At 42.0% G+C, this 20,135-nt stretch overlaps 1 protein-coding gene across 4 annotated transcripts in view; it reads left to right on the forward strand.

Moving 5' to 3' along the window:
• Positions 1 to 20,135, forward strand: part of LOC126284112 (max-binding protein MNT-like) — a 543,977-nt gene that overhangs the window by 515,221 nt on the left and 8,621 nt on the right. For all 4 annotated transcript variants that reach the window (XM_049982774.1, XM_049982776.1, XM_049982775.1 and 1 more), the window contains 3 exons: positions 7,438 to 7,657; positions 11,188 to 11,432; positions 14,281 to 14,431. In XM_049982774.1, the coding sequence (XP_049838731.1) occupies positions 7,438 to 7,657; positions 11,188 to 11,432; positions 14,281 to 14,431 (616 nt within the window). The remainder of the gene's footprint in view (positions 1 to 7,437; positions 7,658 to 11,187; positions 11,433 to 14,280; positions 14,432 to 20,135) is intronic.

Consider the following 20,135-nt stretch of genomic DNA (forward strand, 5'->3'; position numbering starts at 1 on the left):
GTGTTTTATGACAGCTAATACAAGCGGAATTCGACTCATTCATTATGTATCCACTAATACATGACTTTGGCCTGAAGACTTTAATGTCACTGTAATAGGAGCTTAACTCAAATAAAATTCCTTGAACCTGCAGCCAATAGTGTCCCATTGTAAGTCCTAGTGTAACTCCAGTTTTCAGACATTTAAGAGCAGTAATAACCAGATTATACCATCATTACCGGAATCTGAATAAACTGACTGTAGTGAACGATAGTTCCCACCTATCATGCCCTCATTAATGTGTACAGTTGCTGCTGTGACGCGAGTTCGTATTTCCTGGAAGTCCCGCATCGCGGGCATTCTTCATAAAGTCACAAAGAAAAAAAAAAGTCTAGTGGGGTTGTGTCAGGAGATCTTGCAAGCCAGGAATCTCTAAAGCCACAAACAAATTTCCTTTTCACCATGATATTTCCGCGCAGTGAGTAAAGCAAAAAATTATCATAACTGTATTGGAATAAAAGTACCCTTATAGTTCTATAGTGAACCTTCAGTTACAATACTATTTGATCCATTTCATCACTTCGGATGATATTATTCTATTACAAAAACGTGATTATGAAGAGTTGCATTGTTTGAAAAGAATTTGCCACTTTAGAAAGTACTTATTTACTTTGTTGAGAGCTAAGCTTATTATTGTGACATGACGCTAACTTTTACGTAAATAAAAACGAGCAGATCCACTTGTTGGCAGTTGCTAAAGGTCGTAGGCGACGGAGGGGGCGAAGCGACATTGTGCAAGAAAGCAGAACGGCTTTCAACTTTCGTAACTTAAACGCAAGTTGGCACGACCGTGTGCAAGTTGGGTGTTTCCGCATTTAAGTTGACTTATGCTACTAGTATTGGGGGGTATGCATGTGCAAGAAATCCGTGCCTGTGGAAAGTCGGCGCCGGCCGCGGTGGTCTCGCGGTTCTAGGCGCGCAGTCCGGAACCGTGCGACTTCTACGGTCGCAGGTTCGAATCCTGCCTCGGGCATGGATGTGTGTGATGTCCTTAGGTTAGTTAGGTTTAAGTAGTTCTAAGTTCTAGGGGACTAATGACCACAGCAGTTGAGTCCCATAGTGCTCAGAGCCATTTGAACCATTTGGAAAGTCGGCTTTAGGCAGAGGTGGCGGACCTTGTCCTGGCACGAGTGTCATAGCGCTCGTTTCCCCCCACTGTATATTGCACATTTCTCAACGACACAGAAAAAAACAATTTTCAGAATTATTTAATTATTTTTGAGAATTTTTATCTGGTACAAACTGTCGCCATGTAGAGAGACACGGACAGGTTCACAAATTTTTGCCGTCAAGTTGCCACATAATCGTAACTTAGTTTCATAATCGGAAAAAAAGTCTTTCGCACAAATATTTCGGTGGAAATATAATAGTACTTTTGCAACCTCGTTATGGAGACGTGGAAACACTTCCTGTGAAAAGTAATGTAGGCATCCTGGACAGTTTTAACGCTAAAAGGATTTTTCCTTAAAAAGAGAATTTCCTTAAACATGAATCAGTTACATCTGTACATGCACAGGGCCGTGTTCAACTGAAACGGCAAACGGTCTCGGAAACAGCTCGAAAACGTATGTAAGACTGGCATTTAGAAAGCTATCCTTGTTATTCTTTCAAGGCCGCAATGAATTCTTCAGACCTCGCGTTTTCTTTAACGGCAGTTAGCGCGGGGAACTGAACTGTGTGTGAGGATATGTCCCTTTTGCAACGCGATTTTCTTTTAAAATGCGTCACCATCAAATTAGAAATCAGTTATTTCTGTCCTTGCAGTTGCTCGCTGTATACAGCGTGCAGTCGAGTCCACTTAAAAAGCGAGGACTTCAATCCACTCCAGGTGTTCTGATTTTCGTCCCTTCATTCCTTTCTTCTTCGTAAATTCAGCAGTAGCGAATTTTAAATAGAAAAGTCGTTCCAGGAATGCCGATTGACTTAACCGACGTACTTTGCGGTAAATGTAAAGTCTCCATACGCTTCATTCAGTTCCATCGAAAACTGTCACAACTGACAGCGGAGTTAAGCGTGCGACGTCAGAAGTTTTACTATTCGTATCGCCAATTTTATTCGCGTGCTCCGTGCCTGCAAATTTCGCTCGAAGTGCTCCTTATTGTACGGAACAACGAATCCCGTTTGTTATTTTTTGCTTTTTCACTGCCAGCTAAATGCTTAAATGGTTTCGGCAAGGTAATAATAATGTCGTTTCACAGCACATCTGCGGTACCTGTCGTTTATCTTAGTGCATAATATATACTCAGAATTCTCATCCTCTCTTCTGCCATTCCCATTCATTTTTAGTCTTGTGTCGCTCAATCGCTAGACTGCCTCTTTTTGTGCAGATAGCGACCTGCGACGTCCTCCGTACCACGAACGAATGGCGAATGGTAAACAGCGCTGACACTACAACTGTGCCGAAGGAAAAATGTCACACCGCCGTACTCAGTAATTGTCGCGTCGTACCGGGTCATTTTGAGGACGCACGCTCTGTACACGGAAAGTGTGGTACGCTGTGGACTCGGGTTGCAGTCTGGCGAGCCGTGTCCAGCCGGCGGCGGCGGGGCAGCGACCGCCCTTGGCTGCGCTGCATTGATTTTGGCGGCGCCAGCCGCGCCGGCCTGGACTGCCAGTAGCGCACCCGGGCACCGCAGCGGCCTGTGGCCGGCCGCCTCCAGCTGTCACCTCGGAAAATTAAAACCATGCGCTAGTTGAGCCGGCTTCCTCCAGTCGGGGCGCTCAGCGTCTCGCCCAAATCGTTCGCCGTTGCCACAAGGCCTCAGCAGTTTTGGACGTGTTTCACACTTAATGCGGTTCCATTCGGTTTCGGTTTGTTTTCGGTTGCAAGTGAAAACTAATGCCTTTCACACATACGCGGTTCTTATACGCTTCATCTTCGGTTTTGCGTTTTCTTCCGTACACAGGTCAGTAGTGATCATGGAGAGAGGTCAAGTTGTTTCTCTATAGAAGAATAAATAAATAAGTAAACGAAGGAGGGATACTAGAATTCATAGGGAGCACCCTCTCATCACTTTACGGCAGGAATTTGGAGCATTCTGCACGATTTCCCTGAAGCTACAAGAGCACGAGCAAAATTTTTTGGATTACTTCAGGATTTCAACGACAAAAATGGTTCAAATGGCTCTGAGCACTATGGGACTCAACTTCTGAGGTCATTAGTCCCCTAGAACTTAGAACTAGTTAAACCTAACTAACCTAAGGACATCACACACATCCATGCCCGAGGCAGGATTCGAACCTGCGACCGTAGCGGTCTCGCGGTTCCAGACTGCAGCGCCTAGAACCGCACGGCCATTTCGGCCGGCCATTTCAACGACATCATTCGACGAATTACACGTGAAGCTAAAAGGGCTGTCTTCAACGAGAAGATACATTCGTGAAGGAATATAATCAACCGTGTATTGTGTTGTAATTTGTTATGTATTTAAATAAATGTTATTGATTATTTTCAGATCATTTCTCTTAAAATTTTCTCAAAATTGCGTAATTTACCAGTTCTCCTAATGTACTGTCTCTCTTAATCGACAAATATCACTTTTTCAATTCTTACACAATTCAATTTTTCTTCGTGCGGCCAAATGCATCAAATTGATTGGTAAAACGTCTTTCCAAGCTTCCCGTGTCTTAAATTAATCCTTAAATTTTTCACAACTTTTGTCCCACCCACTGGTTTGGATTGCACTGCAGAAATCAGCCGATCCAAATCAACATTTGTTAACTGCTCATATTATCAGAAAAACTGCGACAGCGACTTTAAAAAAATAATAATAAGAGAGAATTTTTAAAGGGATCCACTCGAAATCAGGTTGAAACAGAAACTGAATCGTCCATGTGTGAACGTCTTGACTGTATTCTGTTTCCTGCACACGGCTTCGCATCTTATAGAAACCTGATGAAATCTGTTCGTGTCGAGGGAGTATTCGGTGCTGTAATGTTTCTATTACGTATCTAGTAGAACCTAAAGCATCGTTTCACCTTTGCCAGTGACCGAAAAGGAATCGAGCCAAATGGAACCGGGTATGTGTGAAAAAGGCCTTAGTCATTTCACTTCCAATTTATTGTCCGGCTTCCTTTCTTGATCCCGGGTCTCGCCCATTTTTTCGTATTTCATCACACGTGGTAACCACCCCTCCCCTCCCCCCCCCCCCCCCCCCCACACACACACACAAAACGACGCCAATGAAATACACACGTTTCGTACTCAGCACTGAGCAAACACTACTGAGAGTGGCCTATATTCAAGCCCAATGTTTGAAGCCTCTGAATGAATCGTTGCGATTAGAACATAAGCGTAGCGGTTAGCACATTAATTTGCTGTGTAGGTGTACCTCAACATTCTCTGTGAGACGGCAAAGGAATTGTAAGATCAGTTGCATGGAATTTGTAGGTGTTGAGAAGAGGGCTTCATGACACCACCTTCTCCCTCACTTTGACTCCGCACCCGCGAAGACATTACTGAAACATTATGCTGGACCTCATTTGACACCTCCCAGGCAATTTTTTAACTTACTCGAAAAAGTCGCCACCGTAGATTTAAAATAGTACACGTGTATCAAGTGATAACCTAAATATAATTTGCCGCCGAGACGTACTACAGGAACTTTCGTGTTCAAATGTTTTACTTACTTCTTGTAACGAATATGAAAAATGTCCAAATGTGTGTGCTTAAGTCATCAGTCCCTAAGCTTACACACTACTTAGCCTAAGTTATCCTAAGGACAAACATACACACCCATGCCCGAGGGAGGACTCGAACCTCCGCCGGGACCAGCCGCACTGTCCATGAGTGCAGCGACCTAGACCGCTCGGCTAATCCCGCGCGGCTGTTACGAATATGAAATTAAATCCATTCATATGTAGTACAACTTTCGCGTAGAAGGCAAATGACGTTTAAAGCCTTTAGTAAACGTCTAACTCAGTGTCTGTCGTCACGCCGCGTTGTTTTTTTTTTTTCTCCATACTCTTCGGGAAGTCAGAATTGTACGACACCCCAATAGGCCAGAAATATCTCCACTGTCATTCATGCCAAATGCTAACTTATCCACGAATTAATACTGGGTGCAAATTAATCGAGCAGCTACAAAGCTACAGAAAGTTACGGCTGGCAGCGGTTGAACGATGTCCACTGCAATTGAAAACATGACGTCATAATCACGAAGACAACTGACTTTGCATCGAGCAGAATTCGGAGCAAAGTGACATTGCTACGGAAACCAACGGTAGTAGGCCTACCTGCTGATTATATTAACTCTTGTGGTTGTATTGTTTTGATTGCTTGTTGTAAGTTTTATCACAAGTTTTCAAAAATCGAGACATGTGGTTTATGGCTGGGGAGGGGGTCGGTTGTATCGCTGAAGAGATATATGCTAGAAATTGAGCACTGAGATATTGTGATTTGGAGTAGACTTCATTCCACACTCGTCCAAAGCTGTACAAAACCTTGCACATTCATCAGATACAGATACTGATTAGAGGAGACGGCAATGCAGAATCCCGCATTGCTCAAAGTTCGGTGGGAAAAAAAGCGTGTTCCAGCAGACAATGTCTGTTAAAGCACTGTGATGTCGAAGAGCACTATTGTTCAAGACCGTAATTGTTGTAACATTTCCAGATCAGGCAACTGCAGGCTGTGTGATGTTACAGGGTGCAAAGATTTTAAAATTTGGTAGTACATCCTTCGAGGCAAAGGCGGACAGGCTGCTTGTTGCGCCAGCGCACCATAGCCATAGAAATTGTGGGTTCACATCTCTATAAGAATAACTAAGTATTAGATATACGTGTTGCAAAATGCTGTTGTTTTTCGTTTTCTTTAGTCGTTCCAGAGAGTACCGTCGGAAGTAGAGAAACTAGCTCTCTTCCCGCTTACAAACATCCTGTAAGAGGTATGAGTATTACGTTGCCTACATTTTATGACGATTTGTGTTGCAGTACTCGGAAGAAGTGGCGAAATATGTACGAATGGCAAGTAATTCTCATGGAACTATCAGTATTGCTTGCAAAGAATAAAAAACGTTTCATGTCTACGAACTGTACCGGTATGTTTCTTTAACTGTAAAGACTCGTCTCATGACATTTACATGAAATTATATGCTACAATATGTGGAAGCAACATGCTGTATAAAGAAGTAGTCTACACCAGTTCATTCCTGTACGAACTCACTGTGGATGTGAATCCATCAGTGCAAACTTCCATGCACAGCTCTACTTCTTCTGACTTGCACTACAGTATCCTGATGATCTACAACCCAATATAATGAAGAAGTCAGATGAACAATGAAGAAAAGTATCCAACACATTGTTACTGAAACAGTCGTCTTAGGAAGACACTATGCTGCAATAATATGTACTACCAGTGTTGTAATTTTGATCGAACCTAATGAGCTTTTAGGATGATAAGACAAAATAGTAATGATTTTTTTAAAGTTTAATGTTAACATTTGAATCTTATTTAAAACTTAATGAATTCGCATTGTTCTTCCACCATACGTCTGTTTTTATGAGGTGTATAAACGAGAAGTGCACTTCAAAAGATGTACGCCAAATTCCCGTTTCAGTCATGTGTAATAAGAAACAAGTCTGCTTGTAATCGGTTTCAGTGTCCCTCGATTTCTTCCATAGCAATTCTTGGACCATTATCATTTATGGGATACTGGAGTAATTTTACGACATCTGGGAAAGTTCCTGGAAACTTGGGCACCTAGAATATTTTCGCAAGCAGTTAAAATACAATGCTTCCCAAAGCCCAGTTTCTGTTTTTCTCGTTTTTTGCTTTTATCATTTGGATTTAATTAGAATGGGAGCTGCACCAACGTGCATTAGTTCTCTTTCGTCCATTTTTATGGCACTGCTATGCCGCACTCCTGGTCTGGTTCTCAGCTAAGAAGTTGATGTCTAAGAAAAAAGTAAAAAGATATTGATTCCACTTGGATCGTCCATTTTTGTGGCACTGCTATGCCGCACTCCTCGTCTGGTTCGCAGCTAAGAAGCTGATGGCTAAGAAAAAAGTGAAAAGATATTGATTCCACTTGGATCTGATTTATGTCCCCTTTCTCTTTTCTTCCCCTCCACACAACCACTTTGTAAACGTTGTGTATTCAAATGTGTCTTAAAAAGAAACACATGTATTGCTTATGACATTTTTTGGAGAATTTGTCCCAGCATTTTAGTTTGAAATGGAATACTATAGAAATCTGTCAAAATTGGTTCAGTAGCTTTGATTTAAAGGCTGCACAGGCAGGCATACTGTTCATTTGCTCCATTACCCATTAGACCCTTTCATGAATTTGTTGCAGGTGTCTTTGTACTATACAGACTGTTCCTACAGTCCTGTCATTACTTTTAAAAAAAATATCCGCTTTCACTGTTTCAAGGTGGTACTTTATTTCCCTCGGTCAGGTAATGCGACGGAAGGAACGCGAGTTCGAGCACGAGATGGAGCGACTTGCCAGAGAGAAGATAGCCGCTCAGCAGAGGCTCGCCAACCTGAAGAAAGAGCTGTCGGCACAATGGGACCATATAGACTTCAACGCCTTGCTGCCCGAGACCGTTCCTGTCGACAACGATCCAGTGAGACCACCACGTGATACTGTGTCGCACACTGCTTCCACAGCCTCAGGTCGGTCGAATGTAAAACTTACGTATTGCCGATAAAATTAAACTTTCCAAAATTGAAACTGGTCTAGTAATCTTTAAGTAGTTAAAAACAAATATCTCTCTATTAATTCAAGCTGGGAAAAGTATTTAATCTTATTATCAGGAAACTTTTATTGAGATTTGCAATTTTGTTTGTTTTTTAAGTTCATTATTTTAGAAATGTTACTATTATTACACAAAGATTCAATATTTTGACCAGTTTTCTAAAAAATAATTAATATCAACATCATTAATATTGTGTATCAATGAAAATAATTTTTGAAAATATAATAGTATAGGCCTACATAAAAAAATGTACGTACCAAGTGGCTGCGAGAGAAAACACACACAAAGGTTAAAGAAAGTACAAGCTTTTGGAGCCAGTGGCTCCTTCTTTTGGCAGAAGGGTTGAAGAGGAAGGAAGAGAGGTGAGGAAAAGAAATGCCGAGGTCTAGGAAATGGGGGAGTTCAATAAAGTTAAAGCGAACCTACAGGTCACGGGAGATTTACCAGACAAAATCTTGCCGTGTTGCTGTAGCATGCATATTATCTGACACTGATGTCGTGCACCTAGGAGTGTAGGCTTCTGTGGCTGATGTCAGTTTTTCTGTGTACATCATCACTGTATAATATGGACCACTGTTTTGGCTTTCGTCATACAACATACTGACAAAGGTGCCTTTCGAGAGAGCACTGTCTATGAAAAGCATCTGGGCCCCTATCGGTGGACATTAATACGGGGTGTGTCCACCCTTGGCCTTTATCGTGGCCTCAGATCTACTGGGGACACTTGCAGTGAAGTGTCAGAATGTCTGTGGAGCAATGGCAGCCCATTTTTCTTCAAGAGCAGGTGGAGGTGAACAAATTTGACACTCTAACTCATTCCAAATGTGCATTGCCATTCTGATAGAAGCAATCGTCGTCTCTGAATTGTTCCTCTACTGTACACAGTACACAAAAATGTGTTCATATCCTGCATTTAGTGTTTTCTTAACACCCTAACAGTGAACAACACCCCTGTGCCCTAACACCACGTCTTCCGTACTTCACTGTCGGTGGCAGGGTAATGTCCTCCAGGGATTCGTCAAATCGGAACCCTTTGATCATATTGTCACAAGAGTATAGTGTGATTCGTCACTCCTAATCACTGGTTTTCAGTTTTTTGTGTCCAGTGGCCTCTCTCTTTACAACACTTCAAATGTTGCTTTGCACTGACTACAGAAATTTGTGGCCCACTAGGAGCTTCTCAGCCATTATACCCTATTGTTTTTAACTCTGTACACACAGTCATTGCACTAGCTGGATAACTCGAGACTGATTACTGGTCTCGGTTTAGCTAAGTTGCTTCTTTGCGTTTCCAGTTCACTGTCACGTCAGCAACGGCTGACTCAGACAGCTTTGGAAAGGTCGAAATGTCCGTGACAAATCTGTGACTCTAGTGACATCTGATGTCTGGTCCACATTCGAAGTCACCGAGCTCTATCAACTGACCCATTCTACTGTTACTGCTTCTCTACAGACAGTGCAATACTCTCCACCTCTCCTACTGACGAGTTTGCGCCTCGAGACAGCTGGTGGTTACATCCGCACTAAATACTGCTGCCCGGAGACATGTGGTCAGATAATGTATTATAGGTGGAAAATGTTTATTAAAAGTGACATTGTGAATTAACAGTTACAAAGACAGCACAGTTGATGACAGTTATAAAAATTTGAAGTTTGTACCAATATGCCATTCATCGTCACAACCACTGCATGAGAAATTTATCTGATAACATCAGGAACTTTTAAAATATACTGCTGAAGTTGCGATTCAAATAGCAGAGACAAAACATATGGCACGAAACATTCAGCTGCAATTAGATTGACCTAAAGTTAAAAGCATCAACTTACCTAATGTAATTCATAAATCACATTGCTGCAGTGGGCAGAAGGGATTTAAAGGAAATTGAATGAACAGTTTGTGTAAAAAATTCAGCAAATAGGCCTACAGTATTCCATGTACATTTGAAAGACACAGCACTTAAGAAACTCTAAAATATTTATTACAAGTCTCAGTTTCAAGTAGCCACACTTGATAAATATTTTCGGTCACATTTAAGATCGTACTCAGATATAAAAGTTATTGAATCAAAACCTTAATAAATAACTATTTATGTAGATAACATACATTGACATTATTTAAACTGCAAAAATACTTAGAATTTAGAACTCTTAAAATTATCCTGATTAACCATGAGTTCTCGGAACAACAACAACATACTCATAAGTTGTAACACAAAAGGAACAGCACTACGCCACATTTGTAGCAACATTCTGTTGCATCAAGGATTTCGCTAAACCCACATTGCATCTATGCAGACATGCATGCATTGTACAGACCCATGCATAATGGATGATAGGCAAGGGAGGAAGGGGAGGGGAAGGGCAAAGAAGAGAACTAGTGCCGTGCAACTTTGGGATGTAATACAGATATTATCTAAAAGATACAACACAATTAATTTAGAACCAAAGAGCAAATTAGATAATGCAGCTGACATTGATATGTAAAACATGTTGCTAAATTCATAATTGAATTGAAACATTTAGTGTATGCAATTTTCACCAGAGGGATTCCCTTAGGCACCATGTGTTAAAGTTTAAGATGTGTGTCTATTGGTCCAACCAGACGTTTAGTGTCATTTAGATGCTTTTCAAATAACGTATTAGGATTTTGCAGCAATAAGTGTTCTTTAAATTGGGTCTCTAAAGTTCTACCAGTTTGAAACATATATACCACTCTTGAAAATCATTGTATTTAATCTTATACACACCTGACACACTAAATTTACAACTTGCTGTCTTTGTATCATTTCTTTAGTCGAAATCTGATAGTTTTGCTGCTGTCGAAACATCTTCTTAACCCAATTTTCTGAAGTTGTTGCCCTTTTGTATCGGGTGCTCTTCACTGTATTCAGTTACCATTAAATATCAATGTTTTTGAACTTTTGGAGGAACTTGAAATAAATAGACATTATGTGAAAGAAACATAAACTACTCAGTCGTCAGTGTAGCTTAGAGAATTTTGACGATGTACTGAGATCTCCAGCTTTGCTTCAGCTTCACTTAACAGGAGACAACTTCAGCAGCACGCCACATTTATTGGCAGTGTGCCTGAGTCACAGCATGGTTTCAGGCAGAGAATATGTGGGAAATGTTCCACGTTCTCCACTTGGTACTCCATTTTTTGGGTTCCAGAGCTCCACTCACAAACTCCATATGACAAAATCATAATATATAAACTCAAATAGCAACAGTGAATTACAAATAAAAAATGAGAATCAATAAATAAACCCGCATCAAACGTAATACCAACATACAGAACAAAAATACAGTTAATTTATGTGTGTACGTAATATGTTGAGGCTGCCATAATTTGTGAACATTGTTTGACACTGACCCTAGAAACCAGCTACTGCTGGTTAGATCTGACACAAGCAAATTCATATAGCAGGTTTTTTCAATCTGTTGCAGCCGGTGCAGATCTGAGTGACGGGGAGGAGACCCTGCAGAGAACTGGCCCCATGTACAGCAGCACCTCCTCACTCTCGAGCACGGCCACTCCGGGCTCTCCGCAGCAGCACGCTACCGAGGACGTGAGTACCTCGACGCGGCAGCAGAGCCCGCGGCCCACCGCTGCAGTGGCGACTCCTCCGCACCAGCACGCACTGCCACCCCCACCGCCCACGCACCATCTGCAGCTGCCTGTGTCTGCACATGTGAGTACCAGTTTACAGGTGCTGAAATTGTGCTCGAGGTGTAAAAGCTCACTGTGCAACGGAGTTACTCCTGTGCTGTATAATAATAATATTTATTTATTCTTTGTTCATTTTGTATGGTAACTTGTGAACTCAGCAATGCATCGCAGTCGCTAAATATGTATGGGACTTACATATTCATCCTAAACTACCCCCCCCCCCCCCCCCCGCCCCACCCCCCACCCCCCCCCCCCTCTCTCTCTCTCTCTCTCTCTCACACACACACACACACACACACACACACACACACACACACACACACACACATTCATTTCCTTTCCCCTATTGCCCTCCTGTCCCTTATTCTTTCCGACCTTGTTTTATTATTGTAATTGAAAATGACATCTCGATTAAGAATTGAAGTTGCTTAAAATGAATGCGTAAATTGTTTGGGATCATTGGTGTGTGGCGTTTGTGAGAGATCCCTTCAGCTGCTGAATCTGTGAGGATAGTAGCCTTGATGATAGTATTTAGAATAGTTTTAATCTGCAAAGTGGTAGGATTTCAGAGTTCTGAATGATTAAGATTCCGTTGTAGTACTCTAATCATAAGCTGTTAAGCATAAATACAACTTTCCTATTTTCTGTAAAACCAATGACAAGGGAGAATACAAAACAGAAAATTATTGTGTATAATATTTTTGTCTGAAATTGTATGTAGAGTGTGTATATGTGTGTGTGCTAAACAATTTGTGTTAACGGTTCACTTGCCCTGTTATTGTAGTTGCAACTGACTATGAGAAAGAAAATGAAACAACACATTTTCACAGCACAGTCTTTTCTTTCTTGCAGTCGGATTTAATAGAGAATCTATATACTGACATTGAAAAAGATATATATATATATCCTAGGTCCGTCTGAATGTTTATTAGTGTATTGTGCAAATATTTGAAGTAAATCGCCCAAGAATTTTCCACAATTTTTGGTTTCAGCATTTCCCCTTCAATATATTACATATGAATTATTGTATTATATAACTAAAATATGTATAGTTATAATTGTCTGAATCCTCATTAGAGTATCATGTAAAATTTTGAAGTAAATGAATACAGAACTGTTCAAAAGTTGTGGTAACAACAGTAAACAGTGACTTGTCTTTCTCTAGGGGTGTAGATGTAGACAAGTCACTTCTAAAGAGATATAAAATAGACAGAATTTAGATATAATCATTGGTAAAGAAATTTGTTTTATTTATGAACAAAAAATTTAAATAATAAACAATGGAAACTCCAGGATGCAATATCAACATTATTAGGAAAAGGATAAATTGCTACGCACCATTAAGAGTAAAGAAAAAACAGGCATATTTGGACAACCAGGCAAACGTCAAGAATATATAATCATTATATTTGCAGGCAATGCATTGTGTATTACTTTACATTTACATAACATACTTTTCTGATGTAAGGCTTTGCCATTTAGTTTTTTACAAAAATTATTCCTACTGTTAGTGAAACTTTCTTTTCAGTATGTCAACATGTTTTGCTCCATCTCAAATAATCACCTGAAATAATAAGACGTATGATTCACATTGCTGTGTTTAGATACACTTTTTGAATTGAAGCATCATAATTTTTGGCAGTCTCCTCGTTTACCAAATTGTGCATTTCTCCATTTCACCCTATTTTCTTTTTAAACTATTTTGTAACAACACATTGTGCTGTAAGTCTGAGAAGCACTCAGGTGGCAACAGTTAGACATGTCACCCAAGTGTGGATAGTGCAGTATATAAAATTCTGTAGTTGCTGATTCACTAGGTATCCTCATTTGGGAACAGTTTTAATTGCACATAGGAGGATACTTGGTTTGGCTGCCTCTTTGATTCTGTACTGCTTGTAGTTGACAACAGCTCTCTTTATGTAGGTTTTGCTGCAGCATTTAAAAGCATTCCTCAGCTTTGAGATATAGTCTTCAATGCTAGTGAAATAGAATTAAATGAAATGACTACTTATTACCTTTTCAAGAGATAGAAATTCATGGGATAGATGAAATATCTTCTTTCACATTTTTGGTATGGAAATCACTAATGTATTTGTAATTTATCAGGAGACAAGGAGTATGGATGGTACAAATAGGTTATTCCCTACATCAGAAGAAGAACTGTCTTTAGAAAACTATAAAATTACAAGAGTACAGAATGGTCAGATCATACTTACCTTCCAATACTGTCAGTAGACAAATAGAAAGATAGAGAGAACTGTTGGTAGCCTTTGGAAATGTTAGAAAAGAGGGATAGGTTTTGGAAGGTTGGGAAGGACGAATGGATCTTTCAGACCCCAGGCCGAAGGAAACCACCGCCCTCCCCTGTTGTGTGGATGAGGGAAGACGAAGATGTCAGCTCTCACCCCTCAGAGGGAAAAAATGTAAAACATCCAACACATGACTGCTGAGTATATGCAACAAAAATACGTCCTGGTGGTTTTGTAGGTATGATGTTGCTCTCCATATGCCTGAGAATCTCAAACCATAAAACAATAAGACGAATTATGAGCAAGAATAAATTATACAAATAGTTATTTATAATATGTTACAAAATAAATGATATGAATTGATTGACAAAGTTGGAACTTAAGACAGATCAGCCAGTTGCAGCATCCACTGTTAAAAAGCTGTAATTTTCAAAGTATTTGCTCAAGTCGGCCTTCCAAACTGCAGTCCAGATTATTTAAGTCAAATTCAAATGTGGCTGATTTAATTTGTTTGTTATATGTGTAAAAAGAGATTCAAATGAAGCACATTTATCATGAGATTTTTCTGATATACTGTAAGACACGTGGATCTGCAGCAACCTGAACGTTTGGGCTGTACAGATGGTGAGTGCAGCACCAGGCCTCGCGGCAGCCCTGGTGAGCCCTGCCATCCAGCTGCTGGCGTCGTCAGGCCTGCGTGTGCTGCCAGCCGAGCCACAGCCGCTGTCGCTCACCGTGCACCATCCGCAATCTTCGTCACACCATCATGCAGGCACGTTATACACATTATATTTCTGGCAGAGCTCGATAAAGTCACATTTGCAGGGATTAATTTCCAAGTATTTGAAGGACATAAATCTAGGTGTCCTTCAGAACACTTATTACAGATAACATACTGTTTTCAAATGAAAGTTGTTGTCATCAGACATTTGATATATTTACTAGTATACGAGGTCTTTTCAGAAAATTTTGGACCATTGTCCACAGAATTTTTCTGTGCTTACCTTATACTTATTGTGCATGGTCTCCTTCGCAATAGTCTCTTCCACAATTGATACACTGCTCCCAATGCCGTTTCCACTTTCAGGCGCAGTCTCAGTATGCCTCTTGCTGCATTGTGCAAAGCACTGTCCGTGAATTTTCTTTTATCTCGTCTATCTTTGCAGATAATTGTCCTACCAATGGGGCTTTGAACTTTGAAAATAAAATAAAAAAGTCTGCAGGGGTCAGGTCTGGAGAGTGGATGAGGCAGCACAGTGATTTCGCTTTTTGTGCAACGGTCATGCACCGAAAGGGATGAATGCGCTTGTGCATTATCGAGACGCAAGAGCTGTGAGCTGTCTCACTACATTTCAGGTCGATCCCTTCTCACATTTTCTCTCAGGCATTGCAACACATCCCGGTAGTATCATTAGTTAATGGTTTCTCCTTTTGGCATGAATTTGTGATGAACTAATTCTTCAAAGTCAAAGAAAAGCGATAGCATGGCTTTGATATTTGACCTGAGCTGATGCACTTTTCTTGGTCTTGGAGAAAGTCTCCTGCTCCATTGTGAAGATTGAAGCTTGGTCTCAATATCATAACCTTAGACCCACGTCTCATCACCAGTTATGGTTCTCTTAAGGCGCATCTTGTTCTCATTTGCGTGATCCAAAAGCACTTCATAGATTGCGAGGCGAAAGTCTTTCTGGTGCCGACTCGTGAGCTGCGGGATGAATTTTGCGGCAACACGATGCATTCCAAGATGCTGTGTCAGGAATTCTTAATGTGCTCTAATTGAAATGTTACATTCTTCTGAAATGTCTCTGTCTATCAGTCTCCAATTGGCCTGCACTATTTCATGGACTTTCCTGACGTGGGCGTTATTGGTAGATTTCAAAGGGCCTTTCGAAAGAGGGTCATCTGTAACTTCTGTCTGGGCAAGTTTAAACTGTGTGAACCATTTGTAACACTGAGTATGGCTTACGCGCTCATCACTATAAACTTTCTTCATCATTTAGTGAGTCTCTGTGAAGGTTTCCTTGAATTTCACGCAAAATTTAATGCAAATGCGTTGCTTCCCTAACTTTGAAATTCACAAACTCTGCAACACAACGTTCTACTCAATACAGCACTGAACAATAACTAACAGACATACAACAATGAAACGTTTGGCAGTTACACATTAAACAAAGGTGCGTGCAAGGATGCCAACTGCATCTCACTCCAACATGCCATTGGTGCAAAATTACAAATGTTCTAAAATTTTTCGAACAGATCTCATATAAAATCCTCCTGTAGACTTGTCCATGCATCAACTTTTTGCTACTTGGTACTCGTGCATAATTTCTGATGTTGTCAACCCACTTTCTGTTAAATATTTACCTCTGTCCTTCCTCATCTCCTCTTGGAATCCCGCAAAGAAGTTTTCTGGCCTGTCCACCACCCCTTCACCCAGCTATATGCCTTGTCTATCGCTATTTTGTTTTCCTTACAGTCGTAATTACTTTTATCATTCCAGCACCAAACCTTCACCCATTTGTTTGTTATCAAGTCTTTCCCGATACTTCCCATTGTATATCTCAAAAATGAAACAATGGAAACTCCATGCAGGAATATCAGCAATGTAGGAAAAGACAGATTGTGTTAAGTTGCAGACAAGCACTATTAAAAGACACTTACATAAAACTCGGCCACAGCTTTCCTCAGTAAAACACACACACACACACACACACACACACACACACACACACACTGTTAATACCCACAGGCAAGCATACCTCATGGACACATTACCACCAACTGCAGCATCTGAGGCTGGAATGCAACTATCACATTGGATGCAAGCAGCAGGTGAAGGGGGCAGGGATGGGGAAAGGATAGTAGTGTGTGTGTGTGTGTGTGTGTGTGTGTGTGTGTGTGTGTGTGTGTGTGTGTGTGTGTGTGTGTGTGTGTGTGTGTGGTCGGGAGAAAGATGAACGCTGTCTGGTAGAGAGTGCAGAGACTAGAATGCCAGTAGGGCCAGTGTCAGAAAGTTGTGGGGAAGGGAGGTGGAGAAAAAAGGAGTAAAAAGGGGAGGAGTGGGGAAAGATGGCTGGATGCATTGCACTGGCAGAGGGTGGCAAATAAAATAAGGTGGGAGCTGAGAATGGGGAGGAGATGACAAGAAGATGGAGGGGGTGGAAACTGTTTGGTGGAGGGTGTAGGGACAGTAGTTACAGTAGGTTGAGGCTGGGATGATTATGAGAGTGGAGCATGTGTTGTAAGGATAACTCCCACCTGTGCAGTTCAGAGCAGCTGGTGATGAAGGGAAGGGATCCAGCTGGTTTAGGTAGCGAAGCACCCACTGAAATCAAGTGTGTTACATTCAGCTGCTTGTGTGCCTCAAGGTGGTCTGCTTTGCTCTTGGACACAGTTTGGTGATCTCTGTTCATCCTGATGGACAGCTGGTTGGTAGGCGTAGCAATATAAAGAGCTGTGCAGTGACTGCAGCAGAGCTGGTAAATGGCATGGCTGTTTTCACAGATAACCTGGCCTAGGATCAACCAGTAACAGGACTGGAATAGGAAATGCTGGGTGGGTGGATTGTGTAGGTTTGTACCTGACTCTTCCACAGGGATGTGATCCTTGTGGCAAGGATTTGAGATTGGGAGTGGCATAGGGATGGATTAGGATGTTGTGGAGGTTGGGTGGGCGATGGAACATCACTTCAGGAGGGGTGGGAAGTATCTCGGTTAGAATTTCCCTCATTTTGTGGCATGATGAGAGGTAATCAAAGCCCTGGCGAAAGATGTGGTTCAGTTATTCCAGTCCCGTGTGGTACTGGGCCACTCCTTTGTGCCAGTTCTTGGAGAGGGAGAGGATTGGGAGTGTGAGGGGAAATGGCATGAGAGATCTGTTTTTGTCTGTCTCTGAAGGGCTTGGTGAGAAATTCAGCACACTGAGCAAGAGTTTCTGTCATTGCAGATACCCCATCCCTGGTTTGCCAGGCTGTATGGGAGGGATGTTTTGGTGTGAAAGGGATGACAGCTGTCAAAATTCAGGTGGTGGTTGTTGGTGGTGGTGGCTGTTAGTGGTTGTTGGGTTTAATATGGACAGAGAGGCAGATGGAGCCATCAAAGAGGAGGAGGTCAACAGCTAGGAAGGTGGCATGTTGGGTTGAGGAGGACCACGGGAAACAAATGGGAGAGAAGGCAATGAGGCTGTGAAGGAACGAAGATAGGATGTTTTGGCCCTGAGTCCAGATCATGATGATATCATCAATGAATGTGAACCCCTCAAGGGGTTTAGTGGTTTGAGAGGCTATGTGATCTCCTCTAGATGGCCCATAAACAGGTTGGTATAGGAGGGTGCCATGCGGCTGCCAATGACTGTTCTGCAGATTTGTTTATATACCTTCCCTTCAAAGGAGTAGTTTGTTTTGGGTTAGAATAAAATTATTAAGATGTATGAAGAATAAGATAGTGGGTAGGGATGTTTGTGAATAGGAAGGTGGTGTCAACTGTGATGAGTAGGGATCCAGGAGGTAAAGGGGTGGGGATGGTGGAGAGACGGTGAAGGAAGTGGTAGGTTTCTTTGATGTGGGAGACTAGATTAGGGCAATTGGTTGGAGGTGTTGGTCAATGAGGGCTGAAATCTTTCAGTGATTGAACAATAACCAGCCACAATGGGGTGTCCAAGATTGTTGGGTTTGTGGATGTTGGGGAGCATGTAGAAGGTTGGTGTGTGGGGGGTGCTATAAGGGTGATGAGAGAAATGGATTCAGAGGAGATGTTGTGGGAAAGGCCTAGGGCTTTAAGCAGGAATTGGAGGTCCTGTTGAACTTTTGGGATGGAATCTGGCAGAGTTTATATATGGAGGAGTCAGATAATTGGCAGAATCCTTTTGCCATGTAGTTACTGTGATTCATAACAACAGTGGTGGAACCTTTGTCTGCAGGTAGGATGATTAGGTCAGGATTTGTTTTGACATTAAATGTTGGTGTTCCGAGGAAGGGATTTGGGGAAGGATGGTGAAGCCAAGTTGGAGGTGTGGGTCTGTGGGGGGGGGGTCATAGTTGGATGATGGTATGAACTGGAAGAGGTTGGATGCAGTCTCGGAAATGGGTGGTTTTTGTTGGAGGGATTAGCGACAAAGAAGTGCTGTGATTACAGGGATTGGCAGAATGAGAGTTGGTCTTTGTCAAGTTTGCATGCTTAAATTGGATGTGGGGATAAAGGTAATGCCTTTGGATAGAACTGAAATTTCTGTGGCGCTGAGGGTTTTGGTGGAAAGGTGAACAACAGTGTACGGGAATGGTTTCGCTGATGGAGAGTCGGTAGGGAGTGCAAAGACAGATCTCTCATGCTATTTCCCCCTCACACCTCCAAACCACCCCTCCCCAAGAACCGGCCACAAAGGACTGTCCCCTTCAATGCTCAGTACCACACGGCACTGAAACAACTGAACCACTTCTTTCGCCAGGGCTTTGATTACCTAACATCATGCCGTGAAATGAAGGACATCCTACCTGAGATACTTCCCACCCCTCCTAAAGTGACATTCAGTCAAATCTCCACAACATCCTGGTCCATCCCTACACCACTCCCAAATCCAAGCCTGTGCCACAACAATCATATCCCTGTGGAAGAGCCAGGTGCAAAACCTGGTAAATCCACCCATCCAGCACTTTCTGTTCCAGTCCTGTCACAGGTTTATCATGTCCCATCAGAAGCTGGGCCACCAGCGAAAGAAGCCGTGTCATTTACCATGTCTGCTGCAATCATTGCACAGCTCTTTATATTGGTACGATTATGAACCAGCTGTTCACCAGGATGAACGGCCACACACGAACTGTGGCCAAGAGCAAAGTAGACCTTGTGGCACAACATGCAGCTGAACATAACACACTTGACTTCACTACCCGAGCCATCTGGATCCTTCTCTCCACCAGCAGCTTCTCTGAACTGCACAGGTGGGAGTTATCCTTACAACACATTCTCTGCTCCCATAATTACCCCAGACTCAGCCTACTGTAACTACTGTCCCCACACCCTCCACTTAGCAGTTTCCATACCCTCCATCTCGTCATCTCCTCCCCGTTCTCACCTTACACCCTGGTTATTTTCTGCCCTCTGCTAATGCATCCACCTGTGTTTCCCCACTCCTTTCCCTTTTTTGCTCCTTTTTTCTCCACCTCCCCTTCCCCACAACTTTCTGACGCTGACCTATTGGCATTCTAGTACCTGCACACTCCATCAGGTGTTCGTCTCTTTTCCCACTCACACACTAATATCCTTTTCCCTTCCCCATCCCCTCCAAACTGTTGCTTGCATCCAGCAAGACAGTTGCATTCTGGCCAGAGTTATTTGTCTTTTAGTTGCGTCTGTCTGCAAGTTAACTGGTTTTCTTTACAATAATTAATAATCTGTCTTTTCATATGTTGTATATCTCCCCATTACATCATCTGGTTTTGAATGGTTTTTGCATTAAAAATTCTTGTCTTACTGCTACGAGCC

This window comes from Schistocerca gregaria, chromosome 8 (genome assembly GCF_023897955.1).
Source record: "Schistocerca gregaria isolate iqSchGreg1 chromosome 8, iqSchGreg1.2, whole genome shotgun sequence".
Classification (NCBI taxonomy): Eukaryota; Metazoa; Arthropoda; class Insecta; order Orthoptera; family Acrididae; genus Schistocerca; species Schistocerca gregaria.